This window comes from Corvus cornix, chromosome 13 (assembly GCF_000738735.6).
Source record: "Corvus cornix cornix isolate S_Up_H32 chromosome 13, ASM73873v5, whole genome shotgun sequence".
NCBI lineage: Eukaryota > Metazoa > Chordata > Aves > Passeriformes > Corvidae > Corvus > Corvus cornix.
Window position 1 is genome coordinate 1,540,186 of NC_046343.1, and position 21,188 is coordinate 1,561,373.

Below are 21,188 nucleotides of genomic sequence, written 5' to 3' on the forward strand. Positions count from 1 at the left end.
AGCTGCTGCTTCATGACTTTGTCCTTAAATTCAAGCCTGGAGTGATTCGAAATGAGTTTCCACCCCCAGGACAAGATTTTCTTCCCTTTAATACTCCAGGATAAAGTGTCAAAGTTGTTCCCCAGTTGGATCAGCGTTACCCATTCCCTGCTTGTGCGAGTGACTACAGCAGGGAGGGGCAGCATCAACCAGAAATGATCCAGGCAACCCCTGAGCTTTCCTCCAGGACTGCAAGGGAGAGGGAGAAAGGGAAAAGCTCCCCAAGCATCAAGAGCTTTCCAGCCACATGTGCATAAAAATCTCTTCCCGTGCCACGTGACCGAGGCAGAGGCTCAGATCCATTACACAATAATAAAAATATGCCTTTGGCAACGTGGAGCCAAAGTGGAGCTGCTGCAGGGAGCTCAAACTGCGCACAAAACGAAGTAAAACGGGAGTAAAAAGGACCAAAACCAATCCTGCACAGCCCTCCCAGGACCTGCTGTGGCAGGACGGGGCTGGGGATCTGCAGCAAAACATCTGCCTGAAGTGCTGGGGGCTGCCAGCGCCTGTCAGGATCTCACTGAGGAGATTAGGCTGGTGAGTAGATCCACTTTTCCTTTTTCTGCCTCTCCCTCCTCTTAACCTTAACTTTGAAAACTTCCCAAATAAGGTCTAAGTCACTGAGCACTCAGGTTGTTCCAAAGCCTGCACAGGAATCCGTGAAGGCAACAGTTGCCAGTTAAAGAAATAACACCATGAGGGAAACATTCCTCAGCCTTTGCTGGGAGCTCCCACCTCCTTCAGCCTGTCCCTGCACTGGGCAGCTGCCCAGACGGGTTTGAGCTCGGGGCTGGGAAAGGTTTGGCACAGGAATTCCCGGTACTTTTGCTCCAGGCGAGGAAGGGTTTGGCACGGGAATTCCCGGCGCTTTTGCTCCAGGAGAGGAAAGGTTTGGCACGGGAATTCCCGGTGTCTGAAGCCAAGCGAGTGCTGCAGGTTGAGGACAGAAGGTGCACCCTCTGCTTTCCCTCCTTTGCCATTGTTTTGTGCAGCAGCAGGGAACAGATCAAACCCCTGTTGGTGTAGGTGCTTCCCTGGCTCATATCAGTTAAATCCCCCCATTTCAGCTGCTCTCTGTCACTGCTGTCACACCTGATTTTGCCTAGATCAGCCTTGCACCAAGGGCTCCTGCTTCCACCCCAGGGATGCTGCAGGGCAACCTCCAGAGCTGAGAATTAGGCTCATGGGGATAATGATTATCTTGAAGAGTAATTATGACACCTTGAAGTACACTAGTGAGGCAGAAAGATGGATGTCTTGTTTGAGAAAGCCTCGAATATTACAAGGAAGTAGAGAAGAAAGTCACGGTGTTCACTCACTGCTGGGTCCCCTCATCCTGCTCCTGCCTCCCTGCAAGCAGCAATTCCCCCAGGGTGTCCTATTCCCACCGCCACATGGCACAGGGTGACTTTGCTGGCCAAAAAATCACCATCCAGCCACTGCATGTGCCACCAAACCCCGCATCTGGCAACCCTCAGGGATTTTCCTCTGGGATTTCAGCCCAGCTGCCCTGGAAGCAGCAGAAAGTACAGCTGGTGCTGACTCTTCCAGGCAGGATCTTTTCTTACGGAAACACCTCTTTAATGCACAACAGGCATTGGGCATGGCCCAAAGGTCTCTAACCCTGGTGACAAAGCCATTGGTTAAAATGTCGTTGGAAAATCAGCCCTGCTGCTGCACAGCCTCCTGTGCCGGGCTGGCTGCCCACACTGCAGAGAGGGGAGATGCTGATCTGCTTCCAATTTGCTTTTTGGAGCTCATCGGACCTTCTACATCGAGGAACAGTTTTCCTTTTAAGGTGGAACAGCATGAGGTTTGTTCTCTTTCAAAAAGATTTCTCCAAGAGGTTATTTAGAGATCCTCTTGTGGACGTGGTGCTGCTTTGCATCCCACACACGTTGCTGGGATATGGGATGAAGCGTTCTTGTGGAGCTGTTAATTAACACCAGCTCGGGAGCTGTGCCAGAGCACAGCTCCAGGTACGTGGATACTCCCCACTTATCCAAGTGCTGCTCCCACTGACCTCCCAGCCTCGGGGAATTTTGTTTGCCACTTTTTATCCCATCAGGTCAACGAGCTGGGTCTCAAGGGAACAGAAGTGATTATGGTAAGAAACTTTCAGAGGAGGAGCTGCCCTTCCACCCTCTGCTCCTTCTCCAAGGTTTCTTCTCCACGTGAGGCATTCCCAGCTTTTTTCCAGGTTAAGCTCCACAATGACATTTTTCCCTGCCACAGCTTGTGAGTGTCATCCACCTCCAGATGCCTCTCACTTCTCTGCCCCGCTGGAGGGGTTCCTGGGAAGCAGGGATGCAGCTTTCCTTGTGATCTCCCACTCCACAGGCATTTGAACATTTTGTTTCCCTTTTCATGAACTCAGAAGCCTTCATTCAACTTCCCACATGAACACTGGATGGTGTTTTCCATCTCACAAGTGCATTAACCCAACGCCTTTCAGCAGCAGCAAATCAGAGCTGAAGAACCAAAGGCCTCAGCAGCCAAATCCAGCCCTGGATCTGGTTTGCATTTCCCTCTCCTCTGCATGTTCTTAATTATAATATCACAGAACTGGGGGCTCCCACTGAGCATAAATATGTAGGATCAGCTGGCTGGATTTGGAGCATCTAAATATGCATTTCCACCCCTCAGGAGCTGAGAACAGGATGAGAGCTAAGGCCAACATGGAATTTAGCCAGTGCTTTAAGCATCTTATTTCCAGTGCAGGAGTTGCACAAAACAGTACTGAGGAGCTGCTAAATCTGAGCTGCAGTGGAGAAGGGGATGAGGCTCAGCTCGTAGGCAAAAGGCCTGGCCCAAATCCTGCCCAGCCTGTCTGAGTCCTGCTCTGCATCACACGATGGGCTTTGTGCTTTGAAGAAACCCCAGCGACCCAACCATGGGCAGGTCGTGCTGGGGACGCTCACACCAAACCCCTTCCCCTTCGTCCACTCCCCTGGTCCCAAGCAGCTGCTTTCTGCACCCCTTTGCCATTGCTCCTGGTGCTTTGGGGGAAGAGAGGCTCAGGGAGCAAAACAAAATGAGGGACGGACACAGATACAGGCTTGGAGAAGAGTAAGTTTGATAAAAATATTGGTCTGACCTAGAAAACTCCATGAGCCAAGTCCTTGGAATCACATCACACCAAAGCAAACAGCTCCCCCACCCTGCCAAGAAAAGCCAAATTATCTCCCATTTTCATGCAGATTTCTTCACCAGCCCATGCCAGTGGTGCCCACACGCTGCTCCCACGTCCGTCTCCTCCCCACAGGCCGTGCCATGATCTCTGCTGTGCTGCTCCTCTGGACTGTGCCCTGCGTGGCAAACCACATCCTGGGGGGCTTTGCCAGGCGGGAGCTGCAGGAGGGTGCCCAGCTGGCCTGCAGCCTGCCAGGGCCCCCCGGGCCCCCCGGGCCCCCCGGCGTGCCAGGGACCCCAGGGACCGTGGGCAGGATGGGCTTCCCCGGCAAGGACGGCAAGGACGGCCAGGACGGGGAGAAAGGCGAGCACGGCGATGAAGGTAAGAGAGAAGTGCTCAACACAGCAATGGAAAGGTGGAAGCTGTGGTGCAACAGCCCCTTCACAGCAACACCTCATGGGAAACTCCGCCAGAATTCCCTCTGTCCCCCCTCCAAATGGTCCCACTCGTCAGAGGGGCTCCAGACTCACACCATGTCCTGACAGCTGTGTGCAGCTTCTGTTGGCTTCATTTTGTGACACGGTGAGGTTCACCCTGTGCTGGTCAAGGCTCTCCAGAGGAGATAAGGAGCTGGCCTCTGGTTCCCGCTCCCAGGAAAACCAGAGCCACGTGAGAAAAGGAAGGACCGGCTGCCCAGAGCACTGTAACAGGACAGGCACTGGCCATGCCGGACCTAATCCAAAGCAAACAACAGCTCGTCTTCAGTCCTGAGGCGGGGCTGAGCTCTGGATGCTCCCGGAGCCAGGAGGCAGCAGGAGCAGCCCTGTGAGGAGCAGTGATTTCCCTCTGCCACACTAGAGAGCACTCCTGCCTCAGCAACGCCAGCGAGCCCAGCCTGCGGCTGCCTCCCTTCTCCCACCCCCAAACCAGGAATCTGGAGAGCAGATTTCCAGCCACAGCTGCGTTTCGATCTGCTCTTGCTACAGCAGGTCAAGAGACGCCGCATAAATCCTCACGATTTTGCTCATATCAGATGATACCACCGAGCAAGAATCACTGCCAGCCCAACTCCCTTCTCATCTCAAGGCAGCCCCTGCCCCCTGTGTTCGCTGGTTCATCCCCCAGCTAGGCTGGGCTTTTTACCACATCTAGGCTAACTTTTGCCTTGTTTTTAAACAGTTTCATGATAAATGTAAAAAAAAAAAAGCAAAGTAAAAGAAGAGACATGAGATCAAAAGTACTGACCTGCTCAAAGCGAAGCTCTGAAAGCTTCACAAACCTGCCCCACTCTGTAAAACCCAAACATTTAATGCTTGTTCTTTAATTCCTCCTTCTTCTCAAGCGAGCCAGATAATGGAACCAGAGCTCCCCTGTTACCACACCAATTCCCTGCCTACCCCGGGTGGTCAGTCCAGACAGACGTCCAGCCCCAGGTGGGATTGCATTGGGATTCTCACACCAGCAATGGCTCCCTCCTAAATTAAATCCCTGCTGCAATGCTCTAACCCCCTTCCACCTGCTGTATCAGCTCTTTCCCTCAAAACTGATAAGGAAAATTGATAAGGTCATTTGTCTTCCAGGTCCCCAGGGCAGAACAGGAAACCCGGGCAAGCCAGGCCCGAAGGGGAAAACAGGAGCCATTGGCAAGGCAGGGCCCCGGGGGCCCAAGGGTTTAAAGGGCAGTCCTGGGAAAAACGGGGCCCCGGGGAAGAAAGGGCCCAAAGGGAGCCAGGGTGACCCTGGGCTGCCGGGGGCCTGCAGCTGCAGTGGCAGCAAAGCCAAGTCTGCCTTCTCCGTGGCAGTGTCCAAGAGCTACCCCAGGGAGCGGCTGCCCATCAAGTTTGACAGGATCCTGATGAACGAGGGAGGACATTACAACGCTTCCAGTGGGAAGTTCATCTGCAGCATCCCCGGGATTTACTACTTCACCTACGACATCACTTTGGCCAACAAGCACTTGGCCATTGGCCTGGTCCACAACGGCCAGTACCGGATCAAGACTTTTGATGCCAACACTGGGAACCACGACGTGGCCTCTGGATCGACCATCCTGGCGCTGAAGCAGGAGGATGAGGTGTGGCTGCAGATCTTTTACTCAGAGCAAAATGGGCTCTTTTATGATCCCTACTGGACAGACAGCTTATTTACTGGATTCTTGATTTATCCTGACCAAGATTATCTCAATGAGGTATAGGATGAGGAACTATGGGGAAAAAATAGGAAATGGGCCTTGGTCCAAACAAAGCGTGGCCTTGCATGGGACGTGTCTGGGATTATCAGATGATTCCACATTTGCCTGTGGGATTATCAGGTGATTGCACCCTGTATTGGCTATTCAGAATTTACCTGATGTCATCAAGCCCACTGGGTGCCAGATTTCAGCAGCCTCATGAATGTCTCCATCCCAAAGCCACCCATTATGTATTCCATGATCATTCCAACATGCCATGGACATGTAACTCAAATGCTGGTGCAGAATACTTTGGTTATTACATGGTTATAATAAAGCATGAAACCAACAGTGATTTCCTACAGCTGAGCTGGGCAGTGCCACTGATGCTGGAGATTGTGTCACTGGGCCTCCTCCCCTGCAGCCCAGCACGATCCTTGATAATGGAATTAGGCTTTGCCAGCCAGTTTAGAGTCAGGAATTTGTCAGATGGAATTCTAAAGGTCCATCCCAGCCCCATCAAGGCAGTTCTAGCAGCAAAGGCATCTGGTGTGCACAGGAAGTGATTAAAAGGTCTCATTTTTAAGGTCCAGGGCTCCTCTCGGGGCACAGACTGAGCACCACTGGTGTCCCTCAGAGCAGAGAATCAGAGTCACAGAGGGGTTTGGGTTGGAAGGACCTTAAATCTCATCTTGTTCCACCCCTGCCATGGGCAGGGACACGTTCCCTGGATTTCAGCCTCATCTCCCAGTGCTGGGGTCCTTCACAAGTAACACTCAAGAGTCAAAGCATGAACCTTCCCTGCAGAAACAGCAGGACTGCAATGAGGAAATAGGGCTGTATTTACAGCTGTAAAACCTTAAATGTCTTCTAAGGTTAAGATCAGGTGTTGGCAGAAAGAGAAAACCCTGCTGGCAGTGCGAGACACTTCTAATGAATCGTAAACTGACTTTCTCTTGCTTTCAAGCCCCTCCTTTTCTGCCCTCCAAGCAGCAATGGGGTAAAAGACTTTCACCAGGTCTTGCATTTTGATGTAGGTGTTGGGCAGAGAATTGTCCTTCTCCAGGCAGAAGCTGAATGGAGCTTCTGTTCCGTAGGTGGGAGGTAGGAAACACTGGGATATGCCAGGTGTGCATCACCCCCTGAAACACCTGCACAACATCCTTTAGTGCTTTGCTGCATCTTCTGACTTTTGCACTCTGATTTTCTGAGTGCCTGTCAGACATTTAGGACTGGGGTAAGCATTATAATGAGGATGCTTGCAATACCAATAAAGAGACAAAGACAGGACTTTAATTAATTTATTTTATTGTTGGCTTTCAGAGCAGTGGAAGAGAGTGGCCTTGCTGCCTTAGGCAATCTTTTTGCTGGTCCTTTTGTAGACTACACCAGAAGAAGTAGAAATCTGGAACAAAGAACAAACCAAAACTTTGGTTGAACAGTGTAATCAGAGCTCAGGGGTCCAGGGGAGCAGCCCTGGGCATGGCTCAGAGCCTGTCCTTAAGACTTTTATCTAAACTTCACATTTTAAGCCTGCTGCTCTTGAGGTTTTTCTTTGTTTTTTAGGAACTGCCCTGGGTCTGTGAGCACTCACCTCTACCAGCTTCCCCCCAGAGATCTCTGCAGTGTGGCGGTAGTTGGGGAAATCAGCTACGAGTTTCCCATCTTCCATTTTGACAGTTGCCTGTAAGAGAGAAAGGGTTCATGTTGCTGGGATTGCTGGAATTTCTGTTGCTGGATATTCTGTAAACACCTGCACACTTGGAAGTTTATGGGACAGAGGTTGTGTGTTGCACCTGTGGCTTCTTGCACAGGGCTAAAATCCGTGGGCTTTAGTTCTTGAATGTTCGCAATTTAAATAGAAATTTAAATAGAAAAATGTTCACGTACCAACACCTGCAGGGTCCAGATCTCCACATCACTCATTAACAGCTCTGAAAAGGGTCCTGGCAGGTAGCCCAGGAATCAGGGATGATAGAATCAGGGATGATGGAATCAGGGAATCCCAGGATGGTTTGGGTTGGAAAGGCCTTAGAGCCCCTCTCATTCCACCCCCTTCACTACTCCACACCTTCACTAGGCCTGGCACTGCTCTGCTTTTCACCCTAAATCCAAATCCACCTGAGGCTGTGGAGCTGAAGAGCTCAGGGAATTTACCTTGAACTTCTTGCCCCCCATGGTCTCCATGTCTGCCTCCTTGCCCACGGTGAAGCTGTTGGTGGTGCTGTGGCCTCCTGGGAAGTGCTGTGTCCAGGTGAAGTCATTCCCGTTCTGCACCACCTCAGTCACGATTTTGCAGTTCCTTCCCATTTCAACCTTGTCACTGGGGAGACCTTAATCAACAAAAACAGAGAATTTATCAAATCTAAGCTGAATTTGAACTGAAGGATGGCAGTGGTGTGTTTGTTCTCAAAGCATCTGATTTGTGGCTCATTTATTATTTTTAATTTTTTTACAATATCAAAGCTCTGAGTTGAAATTACTGGTGTAAAGAAAGATATTGGTACATTAATGCATTTGCTAAAATAATAATCTTGATCTCTTTTCCCTGAGAAAAAATACACAGGAAAAATATATAGATACAAAGGACATAAAATATTCCCTTCTCCTTCACCTACGCATGCAATGCTTGGAATTTAATGCTCAGGCCTTTGTATTTAGCTGCACATACCTATTTTTATATTTGCTCTTGCTCTTTAAATAGATGCACATGGAATCATGGAATCATGGAACAGCTTGGGTTGGAAGGGACCTTAAGGATCATCCAAGCCCCTGCCATGGGCAGGGACACCTTCCACTATCCCAGGCTGCTCCAAGGCCCAATGTCCAGCCTGGCCTTGGGCACTGCCAGGGATCCAGGGGCAGCCCCAGCTGCTCTGGGCACCCTGTGCCAGGGCCTGCCCACCCTCACAGGGAAGAATTTCTTCCTAATATTCCCTCTAAACCTGCTCCCTGCAAGTTTGGATCCATTCCCCCTTGTCCTGTTCCTCCATCCCTTCTAAAGAGTCTCTCTCCATCTTTCCTGTAGCCCCTTCAGACCCTGGAAGGCCACAATGAGGTCACCCCAAAGCTTTTCCTCTCCAGGCTGAGCAATCCCAGCTCTCCCAGCCTTTTCCCAGTATTTTATCCAGTCCATGCCCTGTGCCCATCCCAGCCAGACTCACCAATCTTCTGCACAAAGGCATCGTAGTTCTCGTCACCCTCGAACTCGTATTTGCCTGCGAATGCCATTGTTCCCTTGGGATGTGCCTGGGAAGGTGGAACAGCAGCTGGATCAGAGTAGAATGGATCAGATGGGCTGAGCCCTGGCTTTATAGAGCAGCCCAAGCTCTCAGCCCACCTGGCCCACACCCTTTGGAAATAGAGGTTTATGGCCCCTGTGAGTCACTCATCGATGCCATTGACCTGTGTGAGAACCAAGGTTATCAGGCAGTTGTACATCCTTGCCAATAACCTGGAGATCAGCAGGAATCAAGGCCAAAAGCTCAGTTTTCATTTTAGTGCAGATTTAAACAAAATGATGTATTTTTACTTTTAAGATTTCACTGGTTTTGCATTCAGGATGGAATAAAGATAAAATAAAAATGGACCATGCACCAGTTCTCAGCTCTGCAGAGAAGGACCTGGGGAAACTTCTGGCACCACCAGGGTTTTCTTTGCACTTTTGATTTAAAAGTGGCTGTAAAATGACTCTGACTGTCCAGAAAACATATTTGACACTGAGTTTGTTAATTAAAACTCCTTCAGCTTAATCCCAAGATTGCTGAACTCAGTGAAAGGAAACTTCCTTTCCCAGCTGGACCTCGCTGCTGAGGCCCCACCTGTAAAGAGCAAAGCAGCACTAGCACAGGAAGCAGGGCAGGGGTGGCACATCCACAGGAGCCTCAGTCCTCACTGCTGTGCTCCAGAGGGACCTGCACAGCCTTGGGAAGGAGGTCCATGAACTCAAGCCATAAACTCTACCAGTCACAAAAAACTTGCAGGGGACAATTCCACTGGCAGAGTAACAGCCCAGGGACCTTGGGAGAGCGATCAAACTGGATAGGGAGAGCAGCCCAGTCCTGTGTAAAGGGAAGGGGATAATCAGATTATATGAACAGTACTTGAGCTTTTATGCTCCCTGTCCATAAAATCGGATTATATTGATAACTGTTCTATGATGAGATATAAAAATGCTGACAGCTCCTCAAGTCTCCAGCACTCAGACAGGGGGGAATGTGGTGGGCACAGAGCCGGGGTGAATCTGTAGCTCAGGAAATTCCCAAGGAGTAACTGTTTGACTGGGTGGGTCACCCTTGCACACACTGAGCAGAAGTTTATTCACCTCAGAGGAGCTGGGCACCACCCTGTGCTTGGGAGAGCAGGTGACAAACACCCATCCACACCATAAAGTGTTAATAAATGATAAAAGTGCTGCTCTGCCTGGTGCTGGGGGTCAACATCACTCAGAACAGGGCCTGAGCACAGATCAGGCCTGGGCCTGTCTGTGCAGTTTTTAGCAGGCACTGAGGATTTGCACCCCTGGTTCTGCTCTCTTACCCTGAAACAAATCCATGTTTCCATTCCTCTCTTTTCTGTTATAAAATGAAATGAAATTCAATGGAGTCTTGGAGAATGCAGAATGTCACTAAGCAATCCTCCAAACGTGGAGTCAGGACAAAGTTTATTCCAAGAATAAAGGAATTGAGTCTCTCTGACTTTACTAAAGTGACTTGCACAATCCACCAGGTCAGGCATCCAAGCCCCTGTGTCTTTATTTCCAACTAAAACCAGCTGGAGCTGGGCCAGGGGTGGGTTAGGCTGGAGATCAGGAAAGGCTCTTCCCCCAGAGGGTGCTGGGCACTGCCCAGGCTCCCCAGGGAATGGGCACGGCCCCGAGGCTGCCAGAGCTCCAGGAGCGTTTGGACAGCGCTGCCAGGGATGCCCAGGGTGGGGTTGTTGGGGGGTCTGGGCAGGGACAGGGGTGGGACTGGATGATCCCTTCCAGCTCAGGATGTTCCATGATCCCATGATACAATCCTGCTGGCTACAAGGAGCAGTTATGCAGAAAAGCTCAGCGCTGTATTTGAATGTACCAGGATGATGTAAATTCCAAGTGTGCAGCATTTGGAGACAGTGAACAGGAATGAGTTGTCAGAGAAGTAAAACTCTTGTGGAAACTCATCCCCAAAGGAAAAGGTCATCCGAAGTGAGCAGTGAATTCCCTCTGCCTCCCGAGTCAGCTGCCTCTGATATGCAAAACAGCTGAGTCTTCAAATGCTGCTGGGAACAGAGGGAACTTTAAGGAGCCAAATCAAAGCCTTGGATATCTTTACTTTGAGAATTTACTTGCACGAAATCATAAATACCACGTTTTTGCATTCCTTTTGTCTGTGGAGTCCCTCTGCCCTTGGGTGGCTCCCAGCAGCCTCCCAGGTTTATTAACCTTTCAGGAGAGTTGCAGAAAGCCGGGGAGATTCACTCGGAGACAAAACGGGGATGAGGGAGGTAATTCCAGCAGTGACTGAAGCAGGCAGTGCTGGGCTTTGAAGTGCTTTTAGAGCTGGATTGCAACTGAACTGGGAGTACGGACTCAAAAAATCAGCGGGAACTCTCCAGTGACCACAAAGTTCCCTTTAATGACTCCCTCCGAATGGAACCTGCTGGGGAAAGCCTGCGAAACCCTGAACCAGCCGTGTCTGGCAGTTCTCCGGCAGCCCTCCCTAGGAAATGCTAATGATTATTAATTCCTCTGGTACTCAGAGTAATCATTGCTAATGAATTCAGGACGAGCTCATTTGGCCTTAATGTGCTGGGTAATTCCAGGGGAGTCCTGTTACGCTCGGCCTTGTTAAGTGCCCGTTTAGTCTGGTCCGAGGTGTTGCCGCTCTCCGGCCCTGAACAGCAGAGAATTCATCACCGGGATGGGGCTGAATTATTGAACAGCTTGGACAGAGCTCAAATACTGCTCAGAAACGCCCTGCCAGACTCCACAGGTGACACAGCACAGAGCCTGTCCCTGCCCCAGGCGGGACACGGATCTGCCTAACAAAACCAGGAAAAACAGGAGCTCACCAAACATTCAGAGACACCTGCAGGGGAGGAAGGCACAGGACTTCCAAAAACCCCGTATTTTTGGAGACTCCCTAAAAGAAAATTCAATTATTTCATGTGACAATACTCTATCAGGAGACCCTTCAGTCTGTCTGGATCTCCAGAAAGGAAATTTCCAGGAAAAAAGACAAAGGATTCATTCAGGCTGCACAAGCTGGCAGAGTGTCTGTAGGAAGGGCTTGGATCCCCCCGGTGTTCCTGATCTCCAAGTGGAACCTCAGGGAGACTGCTGAGGTCTGGGCTGGGAATGACAGAGACAGAAAACTAAACCTGGGGGAAATGTACCTGATACCACAATTTCTTGGGAATTCAACTCCCTCCTTTCTCCAGGATTCTTCCCTTTAGTAAGTTATCCTGTAATAAGTGTTGTCAGTGGTATCCAGTTAAATGGGATGGGGGTGGACAGCAGAAATGGGAATTATCTTGATTTTTAACAACTACAACAGAAGACTTGAATTTTGTTAAGCCAGTTTGGATTTGTGTATCCTGAAAAGGCACAGGAGGACTAATTTTGGCTGCTCTCAATTTGGGTCCCACAAAACTGCTCAGATTCCTCTGAAGTATCATTGGATTAAGAGCCACTGTGGAATAGTTTGAACTCCAATGGTTTTAGTGTAATATAGACAATATTTCAAAGGTTGCTAAAAAGGAAGATAAAATTCAACTTTATCTGCAGAGTCTTCTGGTCAAAAAACTGAGTTAAAATCCTCCCTCTCTGGATTTCTTATCTAGAAATATATAAAGTTCTAATAAAGTTAATAACTGACAGCCCTAAAGACAGGAATCATTGCAACTCTTCTGGACTTTTCTGAGCAAACCCCAAAGCCACCCCCTTTATCTATACAGTTCATGGGCTATGCTGTAAAGATTTTATTACTTGACAATATCTGTCCTTGTTGACACATCAGATAACACAGCTCCAAAGGGAGCTTATCCTCCAGGGAATCTAACTGGGATTTCCTCACCTGCCTGTGGCTTCCAAACCCCCTTCCAGAGGAATCCTGCTGTTCCAGAGCATTCCCTCAGCTGTGCTTCCTGGAGCTCTGGCAAAGGGAACATTCCATTTAAACACTGCTCTTTTCTTTCTCTGAAGGCACCTCTGGTTTGCAGTTGACCTTCTGGCATTTCCAAGTCCCCTCCTCTCTGTGTCACCCTCTGAAGCCTTTCCTGCTCCCCTTCCCCTGCAGCTCACCTGGGAGAAGGCTCAGGCGGGGCAGCACCTGCCTGGAGCTGGGGAGAAACCATTTGAAGAAGGATTTGATCTGAAAGAATCTCAAAGGCAGACAGGAGAAACCAATATTTGAGTGAATTTTTCTTATGCCAGTGCAGCGTTTAGCAAGCGCCCCACTGAAAATACTGATCCAAGTCAAGTGTGCAGGGACAGAGAGAGTTTGAGCAGCAGAGGATTCCTTTCCCTGAAATACAAGAAAAGCCAGTTTTCTTTGCACAGAAAGCCTCTTCTGGGCCTCAGCTCTGCTTTGATGTGTGTGGTTCACAGCAACATCTCACTGCATACTTTCAGCTCTTTGGAATTGTTTATATTGCCTTAGATACATCTATCAGGAGAAGAAAATACACTTCTGTGGCAGAGAAAATACATACATTGCACGTGCCATTCCTTCCCCACCTCCACACCAAGCAGATCTTTGCATCTCCTTGTTCCAGGAACTGCTTTTGTTACATCTGGTGTCCCTCTTCTACAGTTTGATTTATTCCTGAGTCGCTCAGCACTGAGTTGGCTCTTATTAATCAAACAACATTGATGGAAAAGTGGGAAAATGGACTGGGTTGGTAACAGCTGTCATTTTCTCAAACCCTGGAATAACCCACATTTCTCTTAAAGATTCCTTCCAGAATCAGAAGAAAAATCTGGAAAACACTTCAAAATCTGAACTTCTACTTAAGAGTTTCTTTACTCCAGAGTACCAAAGAACAGCTGTTTCCCTCCTAAACCCCTAAGAAGTGCCAGATTGGCTCAGTTGGTCAGAGCAGGCTGCTGAGAGCACCAAGTTTGTGGGTTCAATGCCTGTATGGGCCATTCACTTAAGAGCTGGACTCGATGATCCTTGTGGGTCCCTTCCAAATTGGAATACTCTGTGATCTAGAAATTTGTGTATTTTTTAAAACTTGATTTTTAATCTGAACTTGCCTTTTTCAATGGCTCAGACTGGTAACACACAGATCATTCACAGGGTGTTTAAAAGTCTGGATGCTCAGCTCAGTGACTGGACAGGAGCCAACTTCACAAAATTCTGCTTTCTTGGGCACAAAATGCTCTTGCAAAATCTGCTTTTGAAAAGAATTTGCATCCAGGAGTAATGCAGGATCCTGGCTGTCCCTGTGGCTCCCTGGTGGTTCCATAGCAGCAGGATTTGTCATAGCAGCTGCATTTGACACCCAGGTGAGCTCACCTGTGCTGGCCCACAGCACCATCCAGTGCCAGCTCCGTGCTGCTGAACCCTCCCCAGGCAATTCCAGGGGCAAAGCTGCAGCTCGTGTCCTAAAAGGCAGGAGAGGTAAAGGAACCAAAATACCTCAGCTGTTCCTTCATCAGAACTGGGGTTTGTGTCCCATTCACAAAATTCAGGATCACAGGATCACAGACTGATTTGGGTTGGAAGGACCCTGAAGATGCTCCATTTCCAACCCCCTGATGCACAGGTCTGGTTGTACAATGTGGATTTTGAAGCCAAAGGGGAAGCTGTTGGTTTTTTGTTGATCTCAAACCCATCAATCTGCATTTCTACAGAGCTCTTCTACCAGTGATCTGTACTCGGGGTCTGTTTATATCCTGTTTTGGGGGGATTCTTATCTGCCGTGTTGCCACCCAGCACTGTTTGCAAGCCAGCCCTCACTAAGACTCTTTGGCCAGGGCATTGGGATCTCCTGAGCCCCAACCTTTGGCTGCCTCCCCCTCCTCTCCCAAATAAAACCTTGCAGGTTGTTGGTACTCCCTGCTGTTCTCTGCTGGCACAGGGCTGAGCCAGGGCCAAACCCAGGATCTCTTTTCCCTCCCCTCCCAAAGCTGGGAAGCAGCTCAGGGATGTTTGGGCTGCGTGCCCCTGCATGAAGGAGGAATTCCCACAGGGAAGCAGGGAATGAATCCCTGCAGTGGCTGTTGGCCATGGAGTGATGCTCACAGGGGTGGGAGCAGCAGGAGAGGTTTGTCCAGCCCCTGTGGTTAAGGACTGGGAAAAGCAGGAACACACATGGATGGGAGCTGCAGGGAGAGGCTTCCCATCCCTCCTCTGCTCCTGAGGAAGGGGGACCCCGCCAGGATTGACTCCAAGGGGTCAGCACGGCACACGGGGGCAGGAAGCAGCTCCGTGTCCCTCCTGCCCTTCCAGCAGGAGCCAGCCCAGCAGAGCCCAGAGGCTGCAGCTCCGCCCACCCTGGGAACAGGAACGCCAACAGAGCGAGACACAGGGAATGCTGCAATCCTTCAGCACTAATTTGGGGTCTTGTTTGAGAAAAAATCCTCCTCCTGCAACAATGGCTTTGTTCTGAGAGGTTTGGTTTTGTCTGGTCAGTGCCTGCTCTTTTAAGTCATTGTGACCTACATACAGAGAGGATCCAAATAAAAAATTAAAGAGAAAGAGCTCTCTGTGACACTGCCTGGCTGAGGCAGCCCTGCAGTTCCATGGCCTCTGGATATATCTCAGATATGATAATATGATAACTCAGATATGAGTTGATATAAATTTTGTATGGTTGGAGTTTTTTCTTCATTATCATATGAATGTTTAAATGTCCCTCTTCAAGGAAGAGTTTACCCACTGAGTGGAGGGATGGACACACCCTCACTAGTGCTGTTATCCTGATAATATAAAAAAACCAAGCCTGGAGCTGTGCCTCTGAATCGAACCCAGGACTGAGCACAGGGAGATGTTCTGGGAGCTGACACCTCAGTTACCCTGAGGCCCAGGTTCCTGTGCCAACACACAGCACAACAGCTTGGTTAAAATAATTTTCCCCAGGACACTGATGAGGTTTGGATGGCACAAGAAATTACTCTGGAGGTGTGGAATCCAAGCCCTGCTCTAACTCACATTTAAATCAGGATTAGTGGGACCATGGCTCCTGCTGACTGCTCATTAAGCTGGGTGAGATCAGTTTGGGATCAGCTCAACTCCCAGGAGCTGCAAACTGATTTCATAGCCCAGAGGTCTGTTCCACCTGGAATAAGCCAGGCTCTGGGCTGAAGCAGAGCTGTGCTGCTGCTCCAGCCCATGCAATCCCTGCCACAGCTGGCACCAGTTGAGAAACAAGAAAATACCCAGGGACTGAGGTGCCCTGCAGGATTCTGTGCTCGGTGCCCTGTCCTGCAGGGCAGGGCTGTGTCAGGCTGATGCTCCTGCAGCAGGGACTGCACAAAGCAGGGCAGCTCCTCCAGCCTGGCACCTTTCCCTGCCCCCAGAGAACAACAGGCATTTCAGCCCAGCCAGGGGAAGCAGCTGGCTGGGGGTGAAGGCAGAAGCAATTAGAGTTTAAGGGGATCAAACAAGCCCTCATCACTCCTTGTGCTTGGGGCTGCAAGGCCAGCTCGAAGCCACCTCGGCTGCTGATTGTTTTTCTGACAGGAATTGCTCCCTAAACAGTCATGTTCAGTGATTATTTGTCTCCTCCCCTCTTCCCCTGATTACAGCCAGACTGGGACATCCCTGATCCGCATAGAAATGAATATTTGAAAAGCCAGGGCTGTCCTCCAAGGACCCTGTGCACCATTAGGCCTCCAGATTTACTGCCCCACCAAAGGCCAGGGGGGTAATGAGGCAGCAGCAATGGGCTACGAATCAGGAGAAAGGAGCTCAAAGAAAGGGATTTGCCTTGGTACATTCCTGACTGTAAATTAAAATTATCACTGAGGTCCTGCCTTTATATGAGGAATTTTCACCTGATTTTGTAGCCCCACTCCCAGAGCCTGCTCGGAACTGTAGCAGCTCCTCTTGACTCAGCAATGCCCTGTTTTGCCTATGCTGATGAAAGGAAGCATCACCATCCAAAACCACATTTAAACAGGGCTTTTGCTGTGTCACTGTGGTGGATGAAGTTCTGCTGTTTCCTGGCTCTCTGCAGGAGAGGTTTTCCCTCGGTGCTGAGCAGTGTCTGCTCCTTGTGGGCCCTGCCAGGAGCACAGATTTGCCCAGGACTCTGGGGGAAGCACTGGCAGTAATTGCAATCTGTGCACCCAGGCTGATCCAGCTGCAGCAGGAATGCTAATGAATGCCAGGAATTGTGTCCTCCCTGTGGAAAACATGCCCCAGCCTCAGCACCTCCACAGCTCTCTCCTGCTGACAGCAGAGCCCTGCAATCCAATCTCTCCAGCCTGGGCCCACTGGGGCACCTTCTCTCCCACTGAACCGTGGAGAGATCTGTGGTGCTTTGTGTCTCCGTGTGCTTAACCCTCGGAACTGACTCATGTTTTCCCTCATTTGGGAATGATTCAAGAACTTCCTTTGGCCTGACCACATCTGACTCACCCTGGGTGACTTCAGAAATTCGAATCAAATTGAGATTGCTGGAGAAAAAGCAAAACTAAAGTCAAATTGTAACTACTGATGTGACAAAGTATTCCTGCCTTCAGTCTGCAGCCAGAGGAGGATTTATCTGGTCTGTCACTGGTCCAAGCTGCATCCACCAGCCAATTTGATTTGATTCTGAGGGAAAAATATAATGAGTAGCATGAATCCCTTTTATATTAAATTTATCCCCTAGAGCAAAACCCTTTGCAATGACAAAAAAATTCCCTCTACCACAGAGATAAAGATTTCCAAACGCCGCTCACACGTGGATATGAACCCACGGTGAAAACCCAGAGAAACAGTTTCACATTTCCCAGATACAATGTCCGAGAGAACAGTGTCTTGAACTGCAAAGTGCTATTTTGTTTGAAAAGCTTACACAAGCATTTAAACCTTTCCTATTTCATGCAGGAGACAGTTGCCAAGTCTGTTCTGTGCCTGCAAGCACAGAGGAGTACAGAGGATGCTTTGTGAGCACTGATTATATTCCATTTACCAAATTTTAAACAGCACTGATTTTTACATCTTTCATTCTTCATCTCAGAGAGGACAGGAGATTTTCTCCTTCCTCCTCTGTTCCTTCCTCCTCTGTTCCTTCCTACACAGAGGAGGTGTTTGGCTGCTTCTATGCAGAATCCTGACAGAGACTTCTCCATTCTCATTAAGGGATAACTTGATTCATTCCTGGTCATTCTTTTGGGATCCAGTCCCTCACCTTGCATTGTGTGATTCACCAAGGGAATTTCCTACAGAAATGTGTCCCTTGACAGGTGCAGCATGAAATTCCAGATTTCAGAACATTTTTGTCATTCCAGTGGATGCTACAGCAGAACAAACAGAGCACCCCAGATATGTGCTAGACTGAGGTACAAGAGGTGGAGAAGGAACACTCAGTAAACACCCAACTGCCACTGCCATCAAAGCAATCCCATGTGCCAGAGGGGCTTTGATATGAATTATCCAGAGTGCAAACCTCCAAAACACAGGGGGTGAGCCCTGTGTGAGGGGCAGATTGCTTGCAAACAGTTGTAATTCTCAACCTTTTCCTCAGAACAACTACAATTACATGGTACCGTTCATTTGTTTCCCTTACAGTTTTCCATCCATTTTTATTCCAAAAGTTAGGCTGAGCCTAAACAGAGCAACCCTACAATCTCGCAGCAGAGCAGTCATTACTGGGTGCTTCCTTTTCAGCATCAAGTACCTCTGTTGTGGTTTCACTTCTGTATTTTCTAAACTGGTATGAAGTGTGCCTGGAAAATGCATTTTTAAAGAGCATTTCTCAATGTTTTGGAAGTCTAACCTTGCCTATTACCAAGAGAAACAACCACTCACTTCCAACCAATTGTTCCAGCGAACAGATATAAATTTAGGCTGGCAGAGGTCTCTTTTCCCAGCAGAGTTTGTGCTGCTCAGCACAGTGGTTCAGCAGCAGTGGGGAAAGAACTGTTAAAAATACAGTATTATCCAGCCCCAGCAGCACATCCTGGCACTGCAGCTTGGGCCCTGCTCTGTGATAAGCCCCACATGGGGGATTAGATTAGGGCAATACAGAGAAATGCAGCGCAGCTACACCAACACATTTCCTCACAAGGGTGGTGACACAATCATTAAAGGCTTGCATTTTTCTTTTTATTATTTGCTGAGGGGTGAGTGGGGAGAGTTTCACTGGGTCAGCTCTAGAAAGAAGGTCAAAGGCAAGATCCAGCCCCTGATCCCAGGGAATGCAGTTAGAAGCACAAACAATGCTTCTCATCAAGATTGGTTCTAATTACATTAATCCTCTGCCTTTGGAGCTGCTAACAGGCAGATGTGCAGGAGTCACAGCTGAATGACCCCTGACAGAGACGTTCTCATTCCTGGCTTTTGTCACTTTGTGGACTTGTCTGTGACAGGACCAAAGAAAAGGATTTTTTGGAGTTCCCATTCTGACTGCATCACCCCAACTCTACATTCCCCAAAACTCTTGGACAAGCAACACTTACTGTCTTTTTGCACAGATCACCACCTCTCCTTATCAAATCTCTCCTGTCAATCATCTCTGCCGTGGGTTTGTGGAGCAGCTGCCAATCACTGACCCTGCCATCACAAATCCCAGTGGTTTATTGATTCCACTATCAGAGCCACAGCCTGTTTTGTTCTGGAGATGATGGGATGTTTTCTCCATGGCCTGAGTTAAAGAGAGTCTCTGAATGAGGGCAACACAATTTCCCAACCGTTGACAACCCTGGAAATGTAACAGAGCAAGCTCTTGGTGTGAAGGATTTGTTCTCTTGATGTGCAAGCCCCTTGCAAATGCTGTTTATCAGAGCCAGAAGCTACAAGATTACTTCAGAAGACAAACTAAAAACTGACCTGACTTTACCAAAGGAAGTGACTTGCAAAGGACCATGCTGGGATTTGCTGCTGAGCTCTGACAGGAATTCAGACTGAGCTTGCTGACTCCATAAATTGATCCTACTTGGAATTAGATTAGGAAAGGGTAAGAGAAGATGCCTACCAGATATCCATAAAATACAGGGATACACTTCTTGTTTGCAATACACTTGGCATAAGAGGTTCCACAACTGAAACTCTACAAGAAACCAGAACATGAGACAATGACAAGAACAAAGGTCTGTGAGAGAATACAAGGCAAAATATTGACTGAGAGCAATCTGGGAGTTTATTTCCTTATATATTCCCCCTCAGTCCCTGTGATATTTTACAGTAATAACAAACTTGTCCTTTTTGTTCATCACTAGGGTCCCTTCAATATTTTTATCCAGAATGCAAAGATACAGAAAGCAGACAGGGACACACACAGTCCAAGGTCTACTTTCAAAATCAGAAGAGCTGAAAATACTTGCCTGTGATGACAGCACTTCTTGACTTGGTAAACTGAGCACGTCAGATGAGGCCTGAGGAAGTAACAGGGTGGATAAAAGGGAACTCTGTGGAAAGACAGAGAGAAAAATGAAATAGAGAGACAAAGAAGGGATGAGAACCAATCATCCAGCAAAAGGTTACCCCCAAAAAGTCAAGGAAAAAGAAAGTCTGGCATTGAAAATTGCCAACTGCAAGTTTTTATTCTAATTTTAGGCAGAGAATAGAGTATCTGATAAAGAGATGCAATGTACAGGTCAGGCTCGGGGACATTTGCATACACAAATGGGCCATGACCTCTGCAACTGCTTTTGGTGCTTTTGTGTGTGAGTGTTTGCAGCCAGCACGAGGGACAGACTCATCCTTGGTGGGACTGGATTAAAACATCAGTGGGATTACACCAGAAATGAACATTACCCTGAATATCCTTACAGTGATGTGATCACATGGCATGGAAAGCTCCCAGCTCAGAGTGGCTTTGCTCCCACCCCTCCCAGGAGAGCTGCAGACCTCAGGAAGGCCTGGGACTTATTTTTTGGGTTGGGTCAGTTGGGTTTGACTGAAAGCCAAACTGCATGGCAAGGCTGAGCTTTCAGTACTTTTGCTTTTTAAGCACGATTTAAAAGTTGATGGCATTGTCACCTGCCTTTGGAACAGCTTCAAAAGTATCACAAGAGAGCAGAGGGACCCACGGGAGTGTGGAATCCCAGGCTCTGCAGTGTCTCCACCACAGACTGTGAGCTCCCAGGAAGATCCAGGTACAAAACCTACAAGTTGTGAGTGACACGGAAGAGCAGACAAGGACGTGAGACAAGAGTTACTTGGTTTTACTCAGGTAAACCATGAAGGCAAGCTGGCTTCAGGAGGGACAGCCTGTTGGAGGCCCTTTTGAAGTCTCCCTGGAAAATCCCACCATAAATTTGTGCTCTTTTGGTGACCACCTGCAGTGCTGGGCTCTGCTCTGCAGCCAGTCCATACCTAACTGTTGCATGTCAGACAGTGTTGAGCTGGAAACACATTTGTCTCCACCAGTCAATTTACTGAAATCCATCCAATTGGTTAAGTCAAACAATTAGCAAGAAAGCTGAATGACTCAGTAACTCTTCATTTAAGGAGAGAAACTAATTTTTAATTTATGGAATAACCAGATGCCTCTGAAAGCCCAGTTTTCTTGTCCTTGTGTCATTGTCAAGGATAACATTTAGCACTTACACAACACTTCATCCTCAAGTTGTTTTTAAACCTTCACTATAATTAAACCACATCACTCTCATGTGAATGAAATGTTATTGTCCATTTTTCACAGCCAGCAGAGCTGAGGCTCCACATAAGTGCCAAGGAGAAGGACACAGTGTCACAGGCA

The 21,188-nt window shown here is 48.6% G+C and overlaps 2 protein-coding genes across 2 annotated transcripts; one reads left to right on the top strand and one right to left on the bottom strand.

Annotated features, from left to right (window-relative positions):
• On the top strand, positions 1–5,709 carry C1QTNF2 (C1q and TNF related 2). Its single transcript, XM_019286113.2, has 3 exons — positions 1–579; positions 3,243–3,556; positions 4,756–5,709. The coding sequence occupies exons 2-3, from the start codon at positions 3,259–3,261 to the stop codon at positions 5,367–5,369; spliced, it is 912 nt and encodes a 303-aa protein (XP_019141658.2). The 5' UTR covers positions 1–579; positions 3,243–3,258; the 3' UTR covers positions 5,370–5,709.
• Positions 5,710–6,659: 950 nt separating this feature from the next.
• Positions 6,660–8,584, bottom strand: FABP6 (fatty acid binding protein 6). Its single transcript, XM_010399609.4, has 4 exons — positions 8,510–8,584; positions 7,503–7,678; positions 6,940–7,029; positions 6,660–6,750 (listed from the first exon to the last, which is right to left on the bottom strand). The coding sequence occupies exons 1-4, from the start codon at positions 8,574–8,576 to the stop codon at positions 6,697–6,699; spliced, it is 387 nt and encodes a 128-aa protein (XP_010397911.1). The 5' UTR covers positions 8,577–8,584; the 3' UTR covers positions 6,660–6,696.
• Positions 8,585–21,188: the final 12,604 nt, after the last annotated feature.